This window comes from Ascaphus truei, chromosome 7 (assembly GCF_040206685.1).
Source record: "Ascaphus truei isolate aAscTru1 chromosome 7, aAscTru1.hap1, whole genome shotgun sequence".
NCBI classification, from domain to species: Eukaryota; Metazoa; Chordata; class Amphibia; order Anura; family Ascaphidae; genus Ascaphus; species Ascaphus truei.
The window spans coordinates 33,724,334-33,743,648 of record NC_134489.1 but is presented as its reverse complement, the minus strand read 5'-3'; the positions used below and the strand labels follow the sequence as shown (position 1 = coordinate 33,743,648).

General features: G+C 46.2%; 1 protein-coding gene across 2 annotated transcripts in view; it reads left to right on the top strand.

Moving 5' to 3' along the window:
- Positions 1-19,315, top strand: part of ADAMTSL4 (ADAMTS like 4) — a 176,249-nt gene that overhangs the window by 41,942 nt on the left and 114,992 nt on the right. For both annotated transcript variants that reach the window (XM_075607592.1, XM_075607593.1), the window contains exons 2-3: positions 1,600-1,694; positions 5,560-5,629. In XM_075607592.1, coding sequence (XP_075463707.1) covers positions 1,678-1,694; positions 5,560-5,629 — 87 coding nt within the window. In that variant the 5' untranslated portion in view covers positions 1,600-1,677. The remainder of the gene's footprint in view (positions 1-1,599; positions 1,695-5,559; positions 5,630-19,315) is intronic.

Below are 19,315 nucleotides of genomic sequence, written 5' to 3'. Positions count from 1 at the left end.
ATTGGCAAAGTTTAACGCTCCCCCGCCACGCGGGCCAATAGGAAGATGAACCTGATGACGTCACGGCTTCCTATTGGCCGTCAGGGTGCAGGAGCTTCGAAACTCCGCCATTACGTGATCCCTGCTAGCCGAGGGACTACCTGCACCAACTACGGAGGTCAGTATCTCCGGAAGCAGGGGGTCTCCGGAGCTGAAATGAATGGGGTTCAGCTCAGGAGACCCCCCCCCCCGCTTCAATCCTATGATAAAAAGAAATGGCCAAAAAAATCCTGCATTTGGTTTGCCGCTTTAAAATGTGTTACTGCGTGAAAAAAATCTCTCCCAGCGAGCGTGCATGAGGTGATGGAAATGAATGAGTTGTGTGATTGAATGGGAAAGCACACGCACCAAACAGAAACTCCGCACTGGAACTTAGCTCATGTCACAGGGATTTCTGCTTTTCCATAGGTGAACCAGTTGGACATTGGTATCTGCGTCCAGTTGGAAGTTTTTTGCACCAATATTGGCAAAGGCAAAGATAGACAAACTTCAAGGCAGCGTTGAGGCCAATGCACTAAGCGTTGCAAATGGCTTATTTGGCTCAAAATTTGACACATGTCAAACTCCATTTCAATTGCCCTTACGTGCGCCTATGTACTGACCTTACGTTTCTCCATCGGCGCGAGCTGCGTTTAAAATGTCACGTTGTGAGCACGTTCACACGTCTCAGACAAGTCTCGGAACCCCGTCTTTCCCCGTTATCTCTTAGCATACAATGTTTCCACCTAGGAATTCTGGGAACTGACATGCAAATGAGCACACCTTTTGCTTCTAATCCATTTTAACATGGACCCCTATAGGCATATGCCTACAGCATTACACAGCTTTTCAGCATAGCCTGGGTTACAAAAGTGCAGCCTATTGGTGCGCAGAAATAGACTTCGATTGGCGCACAGATGCTAATGGTATATACTAAAGAAGTATGTTTCTGCGCGCCAAAATACGGAGAAAGTACTTCAAACCCATCCGCCTACTTCTACTTGGCGTAAGACCTAAAAAGGCTCTTAATAGTGTTATCGCAGAATGAAGTTGCTATTTATCCAAACTCAAAATGTGTTTGTTACCGCACGCAAGTTTCATTAAATACGCTGAAAAAATTGTATTATGTTCACATTAGATTGTTAGCTCTTTGGGGCAGGGATTTCCTTTCCTATTGTCTGATTTTGCTGCGCGTAATATATTATTATAATTCCCCGTACTGTATTCTTTGTGAAGCGTTGAGTACACTTTTGGCGCTACATAAATAAAGACATACAATACCATTATGGTTATTATAAACGACATTACACGACTAATTGATAATACTAGTTATAAATAAAATAAAAATAATCACTTCTGTTTTTAATTAAAATTGTATTAATCAGGCATCCAAAATAATTTCAAACAAATGATGGGTCCCGGTTATGACATACGACACACCGGTGTATATTCATTTTGAGCACTAACATTTTTGACGCAACCCCAAGTTTAAAAAAATAAAATGTTATTACTGAGGCCCCTATATGTTTCTCGGAACGTCAACTTGATCTCTTCCTCTTTTTTTTCTTTCTTTTTTTACAGTTGCATACAATTCCCTGCGAGTAACAAAGGGAAGGATTCTCTTATTGAAAGAAGACGGCGCTCTGAACAGCAGGAACCATGAGCTGGAGCACTCGGTAAGTCACTCGATGCCAACACAGGTCCACATCCTTTACTTAACCACTTAACATCACCAGGCCAGTGGCATTGGAAGGGTGTATTCCAACATGTATAGTAATAGCAATACAGGGTAAACACCTGGTTATTCCAAATGATTTGATGCTCTCAGTAGTTCATTGTAATTTGTATTCTTTCCTGGTGTTGGACTCTTGTATGTGTTTAACGTGTATTTTCAGGGTTTAGGAGCGCTCACGGTATATTAGTCCTGCCATGGGTGCATACAGGATCGAGTATCCAGGGAGGGCGCTTGTACGTAGCAAAGGAAGAAGAATCCGGACACTCCAATTGTCTTTAGCGAAGACGAAAATACTTATTCCAGCCGGACCGACGTTTCGGCCCACTGTGGGACCTCAAGGTACCACAATGGGCCGAAATGTCGACCCTGCGTGAATACATATTTTCTTCTTCACTATAGACTATTGTAGTGTCCGGATTCTTCTTCCTTTGTGACATTTTGTCTGACCATTTCCCAGTTGTATATATTGTTCTGTGATAAGATTACACACTCCATAATAGTTATGTATGTATGTCTTTATTTATATAGCGCCATTCATGTACATAGCGCTTCTCAGCAGTAATACACGTGACCATCATATAAATAACAAATAATACAAATAACACATAATAGGGAGAAGTGCTTCAGACATAAAAGTAACATTTGGGAAAAGGAGTCCCTGCTGCGAAGAGCTTACAATCTAATTTGTACAGACAGTAGGAGGGCGTTATATTATTTTTATATGATATATTATCATATGGTCTGGCTGTGTTATATCTAAATTCAATAACATTTATGTTATACTAGTGTTTCTGTATAAATGGTGGGAAAAGTCAAGGCAGTGTGGATGGAATTTCACTTTTCAACAATGACAGAAAGATTTATTTACAATATAACAGTGGAATAAACTGGTTTCACATATTGAAGATATTTGGAAAGGCGGATTTAAGTTGCACATTACTGTACTTGCTCAGAAGCTATTGTGAAATGTGTTTGAGCCTGAAGAAGGGGCATGGAGGGGGTTATGGAAGCAGAATTTTGAAATGCCAGACAGCCCATAATCCCAATTTAACTTTTGGGTTTCTGGAGAATTGCAATCCTATACAATGTTGGAAAGCTGATCCCCAGAGGAGTAAAGCAGCTGTGTTTACTGACTCTGCACTGTCACAAGTGTGTTAAGTGTGTGTGTGTGTTTGTGTATGGAAGAGAAACAGGACGTGCACAGGGTGTTAAAGCAAAAATAAGTACCTTTCTCAGGACTGCAAACTATGCTACTTATCATGTAAAAAAAAAGCACAATCTCTTCATCCTCTGATTTCTACCCAAGGAAATGTATCACAGTTAATGTTGTAACAGTCTGTGATTGGTGACTAATGCTCTTGTTGCTCACTCACCGTCAGGCTTCTTTCTACAAGAAGCCACATGTAGTGGCCCCTGTGTGCTGACATTTCTTACGTAAGGGTGTAATTGGCCTGGAGGAGGTATAAGGGGGTAATGGACAATGGGGTATAAGAAGTTTATGTACTTGGGGGGTATAAGGAGAAAATTGGCCTGGGGGAGGGGTATTAGGAGGCCCTGGAGGAGGTATGAGGGGGTAATGGGCCTGCGGGGGAGGGAGTAAGAGGGTATGGGCCTGGGGAGTATAAGGGGTAATGGGCCCGGGGAGGTATAAGGGTATTATTGGCATGGGGGTCAGGGAGCACGGCATGTGGGCTTACCTGCGGCCCTCAGGTGGGCTGACTGGAGGACCAGGAAAGGAGGAACGAGGGCAGGTGGGACCACAAAAAGAAGGGCCCGTGGAAGGGGCAGACGGGTGGTGGCCAGCAATGGAAAGGGCCCTGCTTGTCTGCCGATGGGCCTGCCAGAGGCCCACATAAGGAGGGCCCGAGCCTAAAGGGGCAGCGAGGAGCAGGTGCAGGCCATAAAATATTGGCTCGCCGGCCCCTTAGCTGACCAGGCCCAGGACAGCAGATGTCGGTGCCCCTGATTGCAATCACATTTATCTTGATACATACGTGCATATTATACGACTTATGTACGTATATATGTGTATATATACTTCAGCTATTGGTAAGGGCTTTTATGGAAAGGTCTTTTTGGCAAGCACATTACACATGGTGGCTATAATAAAAACAGAAGAGTAGTAATTAGATAAACAATGTTATGTAACTGTTTGCAGAAGTAATAAGAGCTCAAAAGAGGAAAATGAAGGGTGATAATTGATCCTTGGGTGAGAACCGATGAATGACGTGTAGTTTCTTTAAAGTATAATGTGAGGCAGTTAATTGTATGGTTAATGAGGGAGATTATTCTAGACCGGTGTTTTTCACCAGGTTTCCAAGAAACCCTTGGGTTCCCCGGGCGTCCCTAAAGGGTTCCCTGTAATTTTCGGGTCATTTGAAAATGTTATCAAATACAGAAGAATTTACAATGCATCTGATCTCAGACGCGCTATTAGAGAGGGTTGGGGTCCCTTACAGTGCATCGGATCTCAGACGCGCTATTAGAGACGGTTGGGGTTCCTTACAATGCATCTGATCTCAGACGCGCTATTAGAGAGGGTTGGGGTTCCTTACAATGCATCTGATCTCAGACGCGTTATTAGAGAGGGTTGGGGTTCCTTACAATGCATCTGATCTCAGACGCGCTATTAGAGAGGGTTGGGGTTCCTTACAATGCATCTGATCTCAGACGCGCTATTAGAGAGGGTTGGGGTTCCTTACAATGCATCTGATCTCGGATGCATTGTATTAGAGAGGGTTGGGGTTCCTCAGAATTTCACTTAGGGTCCCTTAACCAAAAAAAGGTTGTAAACCACAGCTCTAGACATTGGAAGCTACCAATGGTTTTTATTTAACTCCTTTTTATCACACAAGAGGCCGGTCAGCCTAGAAACAAAATGTAAAAGACACAGATACCTTATTGGCTCCGTGGGGCAGGACATACGAACTGTAAAAGTTGCCACATTATGAGTTTAATGTAAAATACCAAGATGGTGTCATAATTAGCATCTTGCACTTACAAAGTACTTCTGATAGTTACATCTCAAGGGCTGTAAGCGAAACACAATAATACACCAAAGCAGCAATTACCCAATTGTAAGTGGTGACTCTTTTTATCTATATTAGGGGAAATGGAAAGCTAAGCCGATCTATCTCGCGACCTTCACAATGATTGAGACGTTACAAGCAGCCGCCTTAGAAGGCCGTTTCTCTGCCTCTTCTCCCGTGTACGAGCATGGTTTCTGTGCTTCACTAATCCACTGTTCATTCCTCTTTTATGGAAGTGCTATTTTCAGAGAGATTCTGGGCGGGTTATGTAATTCCCCGGTATCCTTTCGTCATTTTAAAGAAGCAGTCATTTTTAATTTTGTTGCAAGAGTTGGAGGAAGTCGGAAAGTGGAAATGTTTGTATTCGTTACCATTCACATCGCTATGACTACCATCAATTAGGATCTTTATCACAGGGCATCAATCTTCAAATCTTTCTGCCCCGTTGACTTTTAGCAATACACTTTCTTAAATAACTGAACAAATGTATCTTTTAGACAAAAATAGTAGTAAAACGCATGTTTCCTAAACCTGGAATAAAATATGGGAGGCATTAGTTAAAATAGGTAATTCCAATTCAATAGGTTATTCCATGGGACAGCTGTGTATAAATTCCCGGTGAGATTGATAATATCCCGTATGGAAGGTCCCATTTGTACTGATAAGCAGATCTCTTTAGCAGAGGGGCTATGACCTGAGTGGGATGCCAGTGGATTGCACTGAACCTCCCAGTGAAGACGTGTTCTCTATGATAGCAATTTGTTTTTGTTTCCACAGAACGCAGAGTCTTGGATACTCCCTCATCCTGTGCCTGTTGCTTGCCCTTCTCTCTCATGGCCGTGAGCAGGTAAGTCTGTGCAAAGTGATAACAGCCAGAAGAAGGTATAACATCTAAAACAAATCTCAAGGCTACCTGCTTGCTTTGATATCTCTGTCACCTAGGCACCAAAAGACCCTATAGAGCCCAATGACTTGAATGGCCAATAAGGTGCCTTTCGGTACTGGAAGGCGTCTTATGGGATAGCGCCACTTAGTATATATGGGCCCTTAGTTTCTCCTCTCTCAGATTCATACTCAGTAATTGGAGCAAATGAATGCATATGCATACAATAAAGTAAAATAAGTCATGACACCGTGACGTAATACGATGTCACGTTGCCATGGCAACGCGATGCTACAGGAGGTGGCCCGCTCCGGAAAAGGTAAGAACCCTCTCACAGAGCGCGCACACACACACTCCACCCCCCCCCCCCCCCACACACCTACCTCTCTATGCCGGTCCGGGGGGCCCGCGCTCCCTCCTCGTGTTGGTGTCGGGATCCTTCTGACCAGAGGGGGGAGCTGGAGAGGGCGGGGGTGGGCACACAACCCGTCCTCCAGCTTCCCCCTCCAGTCGGGTGGAAGTTGAATCCAGGCGCCGACAAGAGGAGGGAGTGCGGGGCCCAAGGCAGTTGCCTAGCCGTAAGGCCCGGTCCATTTGTGCAGTTCCAGAAGAATCAGAAGACTGGGAAAATTAGTAGTCCATTTTCTTTAATGGCGCTATATGATCCAGTCTTTGCAATCACACACTAGGCAATATTCAGACTTCCAAGTTATCACAACATACCGTGTCCTGCTATATTGCTGCAGTTGTATCTGTTCAGCATGGACTACTGGTTTCTCAGTGGAAACACTGGTTGTTGGGTCTGGTGCTCATACATTATTCAAACATTACACCTGTTTTGTGAGGTTGGTGAGTTTTTGGGTCGTAGAGCTTTTCTTCTAAAAGGTTGATATTGGCACCTGATTTACAAAAGAGTGGGAGGCTCCCTTTATTGCCTGGTCCAGATGCTCCTTGCTGGGTGGGTGACAGAGCTCCTTGGAGATCATCTATGGTTTCTATTCATTTGACTCAATGCAGATAGGAAATCATGGGCTCTATGTGCAAAGTGAATGAGCAGTGACGGCAATCTCCTCTTCCTGCTGGGACAGAAGACCACCCTGAATATGTGCATTTGATGTGGCCTCTGTCTGTGAGAGATATTGAACAATGTAACACCAGCTGACCCCATTAGCTCACGATTCTCCTCTAATGATGCTGACCTCTGTTGCATTCTGGAAATGTTCTTCCCTACTGAGCAAATCTTGATTGACCTGGCCACTCTTCCCAGTGGGTGCTACCATTTATGTTTGTAAAGGTTACAATTGAGTAACCTTATCTCCTCGGCCAACCCCACATGCATAGTGTTACTCTGTGTGAGCTCATAAAGGTACATTCCTGTTCTCTCAGGTTACTTCACTTTTACAAAACAAAATAATTGATTACCAAAGAGGAATGAAGACAATACAAAAACATAGGGGTGATGTATTTTAAGCGGAACAGCATTGTTTTTGCCATCAAATGAAAGATAAAGGAACATGTATTCCATGCAGGGTTGTTTTCTTTTTCACTTTTTTAATAGGCTTGGAGCAGGGTTTTTTTGGAGCTGTACCCCATTCATTTCAACTGCTTCCGGACATACCTCCGAGAGGATGTCGCTATCTCCTGCAGTTTTCTACAGTTTAAAGTTCCCTTGTCACATGGGCCAATAGGAAGCCACACTGAGTGACATCACAGCTTCCTATTGGCCCGCAGGGCCCAGCAGCTTTGAAAAGCCGCCATAACGTGACTCCTGGAGCGGCTGCCGGCACCCACTATGGAGGTCTGTATTTCCGGATGCAGGGAGTCCCCAGAACTGGAATTAATGGGGTTCAGCTCCGGAGACCCCCTGCTACAATTCTGTATTTAAAAGAAGAAGAAAAAAATACAAAGGAAAAAACGACTTGGATTGCCTCTTTAAGAAAGACATTTTCAACAGGTGTCCATGTATCCAGGTGAGCTGTATGGATATTGGTTACTTCAGCTCACAGTTTGGGGAGTGGTTATAGAAGCAGTTTCAAGTTTCAAATGATGTGTCTAGACACGCAAAGAAACAAGTGTTTCATTTTGTATCAAAAAAATGATGTCACAACTGAAGTAGTGTAAACTTTTCTGAGTAACAATCGGAGCCAAATGGAATACATTTGATCAACAAGTTTCTTACATCTGATGCGGACACCAGAAAAATAGATCGTTTTTTCATATTGTGCTGAGCCAAGTGGTGGGCAACACCAGTTCTCAAGGGCCACCAACAGGTCAGGTTTTCAAGATATCCTTTCTTCAGCACAGGTGAATCAGTGGCTTTCTATATAGACCCCAAAGTGTTAAATTTTTCTGAATCTTGAACTGATAGTTGATGAATAAGGCCGCGCGTATAGTGCCCGCGACGGCGATGCGTGACGTCACCCGTCGCCGCTAGCAAAAGTTGTATTTCGCTTTGCGGCGGCGGCGCGGGCGACAAGGCCATTGATTGGTTCAGGGGCTGTCACATTAGGCGACAGCCCCTAAAAAAAATAAAATATTCCCGGCTTCAAAAAATCGCGTCGCTCCGTCGCCCTTACTATAAGCGCACGCGACGGCGACAATGCATTTGTTTTCGGGCAACGCCGCGTCGCCGGCACTATAAGCGCAGCCTATCTTTGGAATGTTGGTTGAAATGTAATAAAGAGACTCAATACTTCAAAAGTTGGGATGTCTTAATGGTAATACTGTAATTCCATGAGTGATTTCAGGAGCTTAGCATCTGTGCCCTCCGGTTTGAATACATCCCACAAGAAAGCCCTTCCCATGTCATTTGGGTGTTTGATAGAATCCAGACCATCATATTTAATCCTTCAGATACATTTCTGACCTTTATCACCTAGAAATCGCGGTTTGCTTTCCATGGACAAGTGATTGGGTTTCTTAGATCTCTCTTGCATGTGCTTTAAATTAACTCCTCCAATTGACACTGCACACATGCCATGCCAGCCATAAATCTAACTTGCGAAATCTATAGTCCTCGTTGCAACAGAACTGCAGTGGGAACAGTGGGAAACTAATTCATATTATGCCCCAGGCTCTAGAATATGTTTTTCATGGTCACAAGATCTAGCAGCATACAAAAACTATTAACATGACTCAGTGTCATTCGTTTGCTATTCTGTTCTTTAGCGTCTGTGTCCCATGTAGAAACATTGTAAACAAATGTTATTCGGAACGTGCACTCACCTGATTTTGAAGAGTTATATTCTCAGTGGGTGCCCAGGTCCTACACCCTCGCCGCCGTGGGTGCGGTAAAATGTAAAAAAATGTAATGGACCGGCACTCAAAAAATGAATAAACAATAAAATAGAGGCAAGAAGGGGTATTTAATCTAAAACATAATGTAATCAATATAAAAAGATAATGACAAAAAAAAAGGTTAGAATGATACCAAATGACACATCTTCATCATTTATTTTTTAAGTAAATACAGGCCTCCACTTAAGGGGGCATTGTAATACCTTACAGTCAGTTTGAGAACAATTACAATTACATACAATTATGTTGTTACACTAGAGACAGACAGGGAAAGGCAGAGTTGTAATAATAAATGGTTGCATTAAATGAACAAAGGTTATACATATACAGTTTACAGATATCTCATGGATAGTCATAGATATGATTACGGGCATAAGTAACATTTACAGACAGGATTAGAATTGTGTTAGAAGAGGTAAGATAGATAGTCAATGTGTTAGAAGAGGCCCTGCCTCAAGAAGCTTGCAATCTATAGGCAGGGTAACTAGATATTGGGTACAGGGGATGAGGGGGTTGGTGAGTTTCAGAAGCAATAGAGCAGCTGTAACATTACCATATGGCAGCAAACGGCGGACACCCTTTGGCTGCCCTTCGGCTCCCGCCAAAGGCTGTCCACCTTTGGGGCGACACAAATGTAGACTGAAAGGGTTCTGAAAGAATTCAGCTGGGCTTTGAAATTCCTTTGTCCAGTCATAAACACTGCAGGTTGTGGGGCTGACAGAACACATAGCAGCAAGAAATCCCCGGTGTTAACCCTTAGCACACTGGTTCTGTGCAGAGGGGAGCAGTTCTTGGGAAACCCTTTCAGAGTCCATCTTTGGGGTGACGCAGATGTACACTAAACCAGAATATAGAAGCATATCAAGTTATAGCAAGATCAAAATCTATAGCAAGGGCAAAGTCAATCATAGCTACACTAGCCGTTTCAAGGCCCCAACCCTGAAGAAAAGGCCTTGAAACGTTAGCGTAGCTATGATTGACTTTGCTAAGATCGCAGCCCACTTCATTGTCATTGTGAAATGATCACGTACGAGTCTCGGTTTTAGGAGGTCGAGTTTTGCCAGGACGACGTGATGGCCGCTGTCATTTGTGTAAACCGTGTTCATCTTTGGAGTGACCTCATCATTTTTTTATCAGTTACGTCCAGCAGGCAGCCCGTTCAGGGACAATGAACCCCAAAGTGCATGGAATGCTGTATATTGCATATATACAGAGCCAATAAATCCCTGACCAGGAGAGCTTACATTCTACTCCGTATGTATGTGCCTTTTATCAACAATACTTTGATACCCCACAGGGCTTCTCTGGCACAAAAGTGGTTAGAACAGAGTCGTTCTCAATTACACAAGAATCCCCATCTGAATAATTGCTTTTATACCTAAATGCTAATATATATTGCTTGTCTGCAACCCCGCCTTTCGACCATTATCACCTAGCAAACAGTGCTTCCACTGCAGCAAGGGATTCTGGGAAATGACATGCAAACGAGCACACATGTTATACGCCGGATGGGGTTTTTGTCACCTTTTTCACCCACCATAACTTAGATATATATATATTTAAATGCAACCACTAGAAAGGTGTGTAAATGGGTGAGCGCGGTGGCTGCGGGGCGCCTGCCTGCAGGGATAACCCTCCGCTCTCTGTGCAGATGTACCATGAGCCCCTTGCTCTCGTGTAGTGACCGCACATACCATTGTTGCAGAAGAGAATGCTGCAGCTATTTTTGACCTGGCGGTGCTCCCTCCTCTTCCGCTCCAAGCCTTTTGAGCAGCACCCTCCAAGGAGACAGATCACAGTCCAGATAGGACACGGGGAAGATGAAAGCAAGCGTGTCTGGTGCAGGATCCTAGTGTGCCAGTTAACCTTTTCAGTGCCAAAGGGGTCAGCAGCACATTGCAAATCCCTCCGACATTGACGAGCAGAAAGGAGCAGTAATTTCCATGTTACTAAATCAGCCCTGATCACTTCTGAATCGCCGTTCCATTGTATCTCAAATTCCATATACACATGCCCTAGCATACTGTACATATGTATTGTATTAAGTACGCTCGTGCTGGATGTGAGCTGTGAACACGGCCCCAGTGCGCCCAACGGGGTGCCTGGCGGCGCATGCTCCCTGCACCCCAGTGATCTGCAGGACTTCAGATCACTCGAGACTGGGAGGCGTGGTGGGGGCATGGCCATGATGTCACCCGGCTGGTTCGCCCTCATTGGCTGAACTGCCGGCACGCCAAAAGTCAAAAATCTTGTCTTTTGGCAAAGATGGCCGTGCGTCGCACTTTCTGCAGGCGCGCAGTGACTGGGGCCGGACCCATAGAGCGCCGTATCTTGTTCGCGCCGCGCAGCACGCCATGGCGGGCACAGCCGCGAGCAGTGGGGACGAGGCCTAACCCACCTCTAACAGCATTACAGAAAATCAGAGGCATTCTTCTTCAGAATAGATAATCCTTTACCCCTGGTTGTGAATGCGATGCATTGCAAATGCCTTTCTGGCATTGAAGGGGTGCACAGAAGCAGGGTGCTAAGGGTTAACATCTGGGATTGCTTGCAGTGCGTTTGGCCAGCCCCGCCCTCTTCCATGTTTACTGCCCTGGACTACAGGACTTGCATAGCGCAGCTGAATTCATTCGGAACCTCCTCAGCGTCGCCCCATAGGGTGTCAGCCAGTCGCTGATGTTACAGCTGCTCTGGTATATTTCCCAAACACACCGACCTTTTCATCCCCCCGTATCCGTGTACCCTGCCCTTTAGATTGTAAGCTCCCTGGGACAGGGCCTTCCCTACCTACTGTAATAACAACTTTATTTATACAGCGCTTTTCTCCGAAAGGTGCGCACCACATAGGACTTTTACAGACGCAGAGGAGCTTACAATCTTATGTTTTTGGTCTTTGAGGCACAGGGAGATAAAGTGACTTGCCCAACGGTGGTAACCGCTATGATAATTAAGGGGTTAACTCCTCCCGGTGGGCCTAAACACCCACCACGGGTCAAATACCACCTTCACCCACCCCCCTCTAGCCCCAATACACCGGGCACTGGTTCTCTGAGCTAATAGAATAGCTCGATTTCTCTAAAAAAATGCGTGTTTGAGCATTTTTTCAGCTCCCGAACGGTTTGTCCGAGCAGGAGAGCTGCCGGTCGGGAAGAAGCACTTCTCAAGCGAGTTTGTCGTGTTATCGAAGCTTTCTGAATAGCTACACATGCCAACTCGTTCTAATGAATCACCTAGGAATGTACAGAAAGACGTTAAATAGCAGCAATTTTATTTTTGGAGTAAGACGGTCCGTTTCTCTGCCACCTGCATGGGGTCAGTGTGACCGTATTAACAGTCATTATAATTCTCCTTACACCTCCCCAGACTGCGTTCCGTGTTTCCAAGGAGTCATTTCTAAACCATGCAAAGTATTTCTGCTCACAAATCCACAATTCTCTATTCCCTTTTTTGGAGTGGTCTTCTTCCCTTGAACCCAGTTACTTCTTCATTACGCCCAGACAAAGCGGCACAGTGCCAGCTGCATCCTCCCCGGCACGGTGCCAGCTGCATCCTCCTCAGCACCTGAGATCCTCCAGCACGGCTAGGCACCCGCTCTTGTTTGCTTTAGAACTCGGTTCACTGCCTGTCCTGCTGATGTGACCTTTTCTTTACTTGGAGCTGAAGTTGGAAGATGTAGATAAACATGAGTAGTCCTTCCAAAGACAAAATTGAAAAATAAATGTTAGTTTATCACATGAACTGTAGAAGTACTTCCAGCAGCAATCCTGGTTTCATTTTTATTTATTTTTTAACATTTATATTTTAATACAGGATTAAGCAGGGGGTCTCCAGAGTTGTATTGTGTTACTTTCACCCCTTCTTCTAGAGAGATATTTATCTCTGTAGGGAGTGCCAGTATCTATGCAGACAGGGAACTTGTGTGCCTAACATAATGGTGACGTTTCCCGTGTCACGCGGACCAATAGGAAGCCGTGACGTCATCCCTTGCGGCTTCCTATTGGCCCATGTGACCAGGACCTTTAAACTTGCCAGAGATATTGGCGCCCCCTACGGAGGTAAGTATCTCAGGAAGCATGGGGTCCCCGGAAGCTGAAATCAATGCGGTTCAGCTCCGGAGACCCCCCCCTGCTTCAATCCTGGAATTTAAAAAAAATGAAAACTGGATTGCTGCTTTAAGCAAAACTATCTAATCTTTACAATTCAGACAATTGTGGAGGGAATATTCAAACCATTTATTTAATTGTGGGGTTTCAGTCTTTTAAGAGGGTTATTTCCATGAGCTCCATGAGGGAAACTGATGTGTGTAACTGTCACAGGGACGTATCCCTGTTTAAATAAAGCAGCCTCAGAGCTCTGAGAATCCAGCAGAGAGAGAATTAATTGCAGCCACTCAATTAACTAGGCTCCAGCTGGACTAATGAGAGCTCTGTAAAAAGCCTCCTGTGAGACACAGGAGAGAGATTCCTTAGCTCACATTTGGGCTGACAGAAGGAGAGCAGACAGACACTGTCTTGAGCACAAAGTGTGTGCTGAGATCAAGACACTCAGAGACCTATATTTCCTGCACACAGATGACCCAGGAACCTGCCACAGACTGACATGGAGGGCCACCTGCTTAAGGTACTTCCTGAGACTTTGGGGTGATAGGCTGGTAATGGGAATATCCCTCCAGTCCTGCAGATAGGGTCTAGGGAAGTAAATTGTATGTCTTTGTATGTCTTTATTTATATAGCGCCATTAATGTACATAGCGCTTCACAGTAGTAATAACTGACAGTCATATAAATAACAAATACAAATAACAGGTCATGGGAATAAGTGCTTCAGACATAAAAGTAACATTTAGGAAGATGAGTCCCTGCCCCAAGGAGCTTACAATCTAATTGGTAGGTAGGAGGAACGTACAGAGACAGTAGGAGGGAATTCTGGTAAGTGCGTCTGCAGGGAGCCAAGCTTTATGTATCATGTGTATAGTGTTAGCCACGGAGCTACTCATATGCTTCTTTAAGCAAGTGTGTCTTAAAGCTGCAGTTCAGTCAATATCCTGCATGTTTTTTTTTTTTAATAAATCAGTTCTGTAGTAAGAAAAAATACTTTTAGCATTTTCTGTTTTTAAAAAAACAACTTTGAAAGACCAATTTTCTTGTATTCTATTTTAACAGCCATTTGCTAAGGCACTGCCCCTTCATGTCCTGTCACAAGCCCTGGCACACCCCTTTGTCAGCCCTGCCCTCCCTCTAGCACTTGTCAGTTCAGGAGTGCTCATGAATATTCATGAGCTTCCACTGCCAGACAAGCAGATTATAAACAAATGCCAGCTTTTAATATGTCACCAAATTTCGACCTATCAATACATGGAAAACGAATTGAGCTGCAGCTATACAGTTCTTTAGGTAATTAGAGATTGCACACATGAAACTATTGAAGTAAAAAAATAAATGTAAAAAAAAAAAAAAAAAAGACTGAACTGCAGCTTTAAAGGTGGATAGAGTTAGCCCTTACAAAGGGATAGGGGTTTGTTATTTTGTTGTTTTTGTATATTTTGCCTGGATAAAAGAACAGGCTCAATAAAGCCAAGATATAATTTCACCCAAATTTGTCTCCATTATATGTACCACACATCTCTTAAAGTAACATAGTGTGGTTGTGATACACTTTAAAAGATTAAAAGCATTGGATTCTGCAGAGGCGTCTGATGTGAGTAGAAGGGTGATTCTATGACTATTAAGAAGATACTACTGTTGAAGTCTATAGGGGAATCTGATGTGCGTAGGAGGGTGATTCTCTGAGTCTATAGGGGCATCTGATGTGTGTAGCAGGGTGTGTGTGAGTGTGTGTGTGTGTGTGTGTGTGTGATTCTGCTACAGTTTTACATCCAGTGAAATATTTTCTTTGTTTGAAAATTGATACGCATTAGCTATGAATGTCTAGCTAAATTGCCTCTAGGTTAGGGATTGTTAGGATTAAGCAACAAAGCGTTGGCTGGACCCATAGAATATAAATAATGAGGGCGGGAGGTGGGTAGGCGGGTGCTCACATAGCAACGGTAAAATCAAAAATATCACCGCTAGATATAGATATAGCATAAAACGCTGAAAGCAGTCCTACAACTCAGCGGTGTGCAAACTGGGGGGCGCAAGATTATTCAGGGGGGGCACGACGGTTGCAGGGGTCCCGCGTTCTTCCCTCAAGGCATTTAAATTAATGCCGGGGGATCACGTGAGGCCTCTGCAACGTCACTTACCTTCTCTTTGGCAACGCGGCGTCATGTGACACCGGGTGGCGGAGAGGAGGTAAGGGAAGGGGGGCGCGAGCAGGGAGGGAAGCAGGAGGGGGCCGCGAGCAGGAAAGATTGCTATAAATCATGTGTATTCAGCGGTTTGGTCCATTGTTTTAGTGCTGATTGTAGGTCTAACTATGTATGTATGTATGTATGTATGTATGTATGTATGTATGTATATACAGTATATCTTTACTAATATAGCGCCATCAATGTACATAGCGCTTCACAACAGTAATACGCGTGAGACAATAATATAACACATAATGGGAAAAGGAGCTTCAGACATAAAAGGGATATTATGTCAAGGAGTCCCTGCCCCGAAGAGCTTACAATCTAAGGGATGAATACATTTTGCTTAGCTTGTACAACTGCAACCACCTATTTTCTGCCATTGCAAGTCTCATTTTCATTGGGTGAAGGAGTGGAAGGGGGTTTAATAGGTACAACATAATGGGAAATCCCTCAGAAACCCTACAAGTCTAGGACAGGATGTGTTGTATACCAGGGGTGCACAAACTTTCCCCCGTGCGCACCCCTGCCTGCTCTCCTCGGCACCTCATGCCCCTCCTCCCCCCCCCCCCCCCGCTCGACCATGGCATCAAATGACACGCGGGTTCATGTGACATCACGTCGCCATGGTAACATGACGCCACGCGTGACCCCGCGGGGTCATTTGAACGACGCGTCACTGGAAGGGAAGGTAAGTGTGTTATAGAGGCCTCGTGCGGTCCCCTGGCATTTAATTAAAATGCCTGAGGGGAGAGTTTGGGACCTCTATATCTGCCGCATCACCCCAGAAATCTAGCAGCCCCCCAGTTTGCGCACCGCTGTTGTATACATCGGTATATTTGTTATTTGGCTTTTCACAGTTTGGGACTAAATTTGCGTCGCTATTAAAAATCCCCTTCATTTATGAAACCACTATTGAAATGGTTGTTGTTAAATGGCTGAGTGCTTTCATTACCCTGCAACTCAAATACATGTTGCTAAGTGGGACTGCACCTTCAAACAAAGATATATAAGCAACGCACTTGTCAGTATTGATCTGTTCACGTCTAAAACTCCTCTCCAGGTCTGTTTACTTAACCTATTTATAAAACCTCAGCAAACTTAACGATGTGAGCTACTGGGGACACCTACAGATAATAATCCTCCTCTTCTGGACAATGATATTTAAAGCAGCAAAACATGTGAAATCTTATGCTTATTTTATTTAAATCAGTTCTGTTGTATTAGATAATAGCGACTGTTTTATTGTTTTCGTTTTTATTCAACTCAATGCCATTCTCAATGAGTTTTAAAGCATCCTTTGATTTCTACAGCAGGCTTTAGCCCACCTCCCCAGCAGTGCAAGATCTTTGCAACACTTTCCTGTTTGTGATAAGTTGTTACCACAGTTCCCAGCAGTTTGAGCTGCAAACTGTAACAATAGATAATGTTACCTTAGTAATATAAGGATACATTGTAGCTGCTGAGTTAGGGCTGGTCCCCGCTGTGGCGGACGCTGCAGGGACAAGAGCCCTCCCCTCAATGGCGCCGGGCCCGCTGCGAGGGGGGGGCCGCAGCGCTGTGGCGCGAGTTGCTTCTAGAGCAGGACTCGCTACGGAGCGCTAAGCCACGCCCCTGGCGGTTTAGCCAATGAGGGCGAACCTGTCGGGTGACGTCATGGCCACGCCCCCATCACTACCCCGCCACGCCCCCCCCCTCCGGTCTTTTGGTCTGCAGCTCCCTGCAGACCGGGGAATCGGCTGCACGCGCTGCCAGTCTCGCGGGCGCGCGTGCAGCGGAGGTACTGGGGCCTCAGCCTAAGTGGCTGAAGCTGCCATTATGTTAGGCCCACAGTCAGGATTTTTACAGTTGTATAACAGGAGCACCAAACGGTTGCCAGCTTAGGTAAGAATGTAGAATTATACATTGCCACATGCCTTACATATAAAAAGAAAAAGTTGGACAGTGGTATTGCTGCTTCAATGATAATAGTACCCGAGGAACATAGCATTACTTGGTAGTAAATGCACGGGCTGGGAAACCTGTGCTGTACGTAGCCTGGAAGATAGATTATTTAGGTACTTACCTTTACAGTCTGGACACCAACCTGACACTTTCTAAGTATATAGAATGAGTGTCAATAACAACATGACATTATACATAAGCGACAGAGATAGAACAGAACTAGAACCAGATGAGTTCCTGGAGCAGAAGTCTCCTTGCCCACTGTACCAGTTTGTGTGTTAAAGGAGCAATCTAAGCCTGCACATTTGTTGCCATTTTTATATATAGGACTAGCTGAGAGACCCGGCGTTGCCCGGGATATAATTTTGGGGGGGCGTACGACAGGGTTAGGCTTCCCCCCCCCCCCCCCTTGACAGCTAGGTGGGTGACTGAGTTGACTGAGTGTGTGGGTGACTGGGTGGGTGTGTGACACTTGACTGAGTGGGTGGGTGGGTGACTGAGTGGGTGGGTGACTTTGGGTCGGTTTGACTTTGGGTCGGTGGGTGGGTGACTTTGGGTCGGTGGGTGGGTGACTTTGGGTCGGTGGGTGGGTGACTTTGGGTCGGTTTGACTTTGGGTCGGTGGGTGTGTGACTTTGGGTCGGTGGGTGTGTGACTTTGGGTCGGTGGGTGGGTGACTTTGGGACGGTTTGACTTTGGGTCAGTGGGTGGGTGACTTTGGGTCGGTGGGTGACTTTGGGTCGGTGGTTGGGTGGGTGAGTTGGGTCGGTGGATGGGTGAGTGGGAGACTGACTGGGTGGGTGAGTGGGAGACTGACTGGGTGGGTGAGTGGGAGACTGACTGGGTGGGTGAATGGGTGACTGGGTGACTGACTGGGTGGGTTGGTGACTGACTGGGTGGGTGAGTGACTGACTGGGTGGGTGAGTGGGTGACTGGGTGGGTGAGTGGGTGACTGACTGGGTGGGTGAGTGGGTGACTGACTGGGTGGGTGAGTGGGTGACTGACTGGGTGGGTGAGTGGGTGACTGACTGGGTGGGTGAGTGGGTGACTGACTGGGTGGGTGAGTGGGTGACTGACTGGGTGGGTGAGTGGGTGACTGACTGGGTGGGTGAGTGGGTGACTGACTGGGTGGGTGAGTGGGTGACTGGGTGGGTGAGTGGGTGACTGACTGACTGAATGGGTGGGTGACTGGGTGACTGAGTGGGTGGGTGACTGAGTGGGTGGGTGACTGACTGAGTGGGTGGGTGACTGAGTGAGTGGGTGGGTGGGTGAGTGGGTGACTGACTGAATGGGTGGGTGACTGGGTGACTGACTGAATGGGTGACTGACTGAATGGGTGACTGGGTGACTGAATGGGTGGGTAACTGAGTGGGTGGGTGACTGAGTGGGTGGGTGGGTGACTGGGTGAAAGTGGGTGACTGGGTGAAAGTGACTGGGTGGGTGACTGGGTGACTGGGTGGGTGTGTGACTGAGTGGGTGACTGAGTGAGTGGGTGACTGAGTGAGTGGGTGACTGAGTGGGTGGGTGACTGAGTGGGTGGGTGACTGAGTGGCTGGGTGGGTGACTGGGTGAAAGTGGGTGACTGGGTGAAAGTGACTGGGTGGGTGACTGGGTGGGTGTGTGGGTGACTGAGTGGGTGACTGGGTGGGTGTGTAGGTGGGTGACTGAGTGAGTGGGTGGGTGACTGAGTGAGTGGGTGGGTGACTGAGTGGGTGGGTGACTGAGTGAGTGGGTGGGTGACTAAGTGAGTTTTTGGGTGACTAAGTGAGTGGGTGGGTGGGTTACTGAGTGGGTGGGTGACTGAGTGGGTGGGTGACTGAGTGAGTGACTGAGTGGGTGACTGAGTGAGTGGGTGGGTGGGTGACTGGGTGGGTGAAAGTGACTGGGTGGGTGTGTGGGTGACTGGGTGACAGTGCGTGGGTGGGAGACGGTGTGTGACTTACCTTGACCCCGTGGCATCTGTCTGGGGCAGGAGGTGAGTTCGGGAAGCTGGGGGGGCAAGAGTGGCAGGAGTCCCGCGCCGCGCTTCCCCTCTCCGGTAGCGTCACACGTGATGGGGAGTCCCGCGCCGCGCTTCCCCTCTCCGGTAGCGGCGCACGTGAGGGGGAGTCCCGCGCCG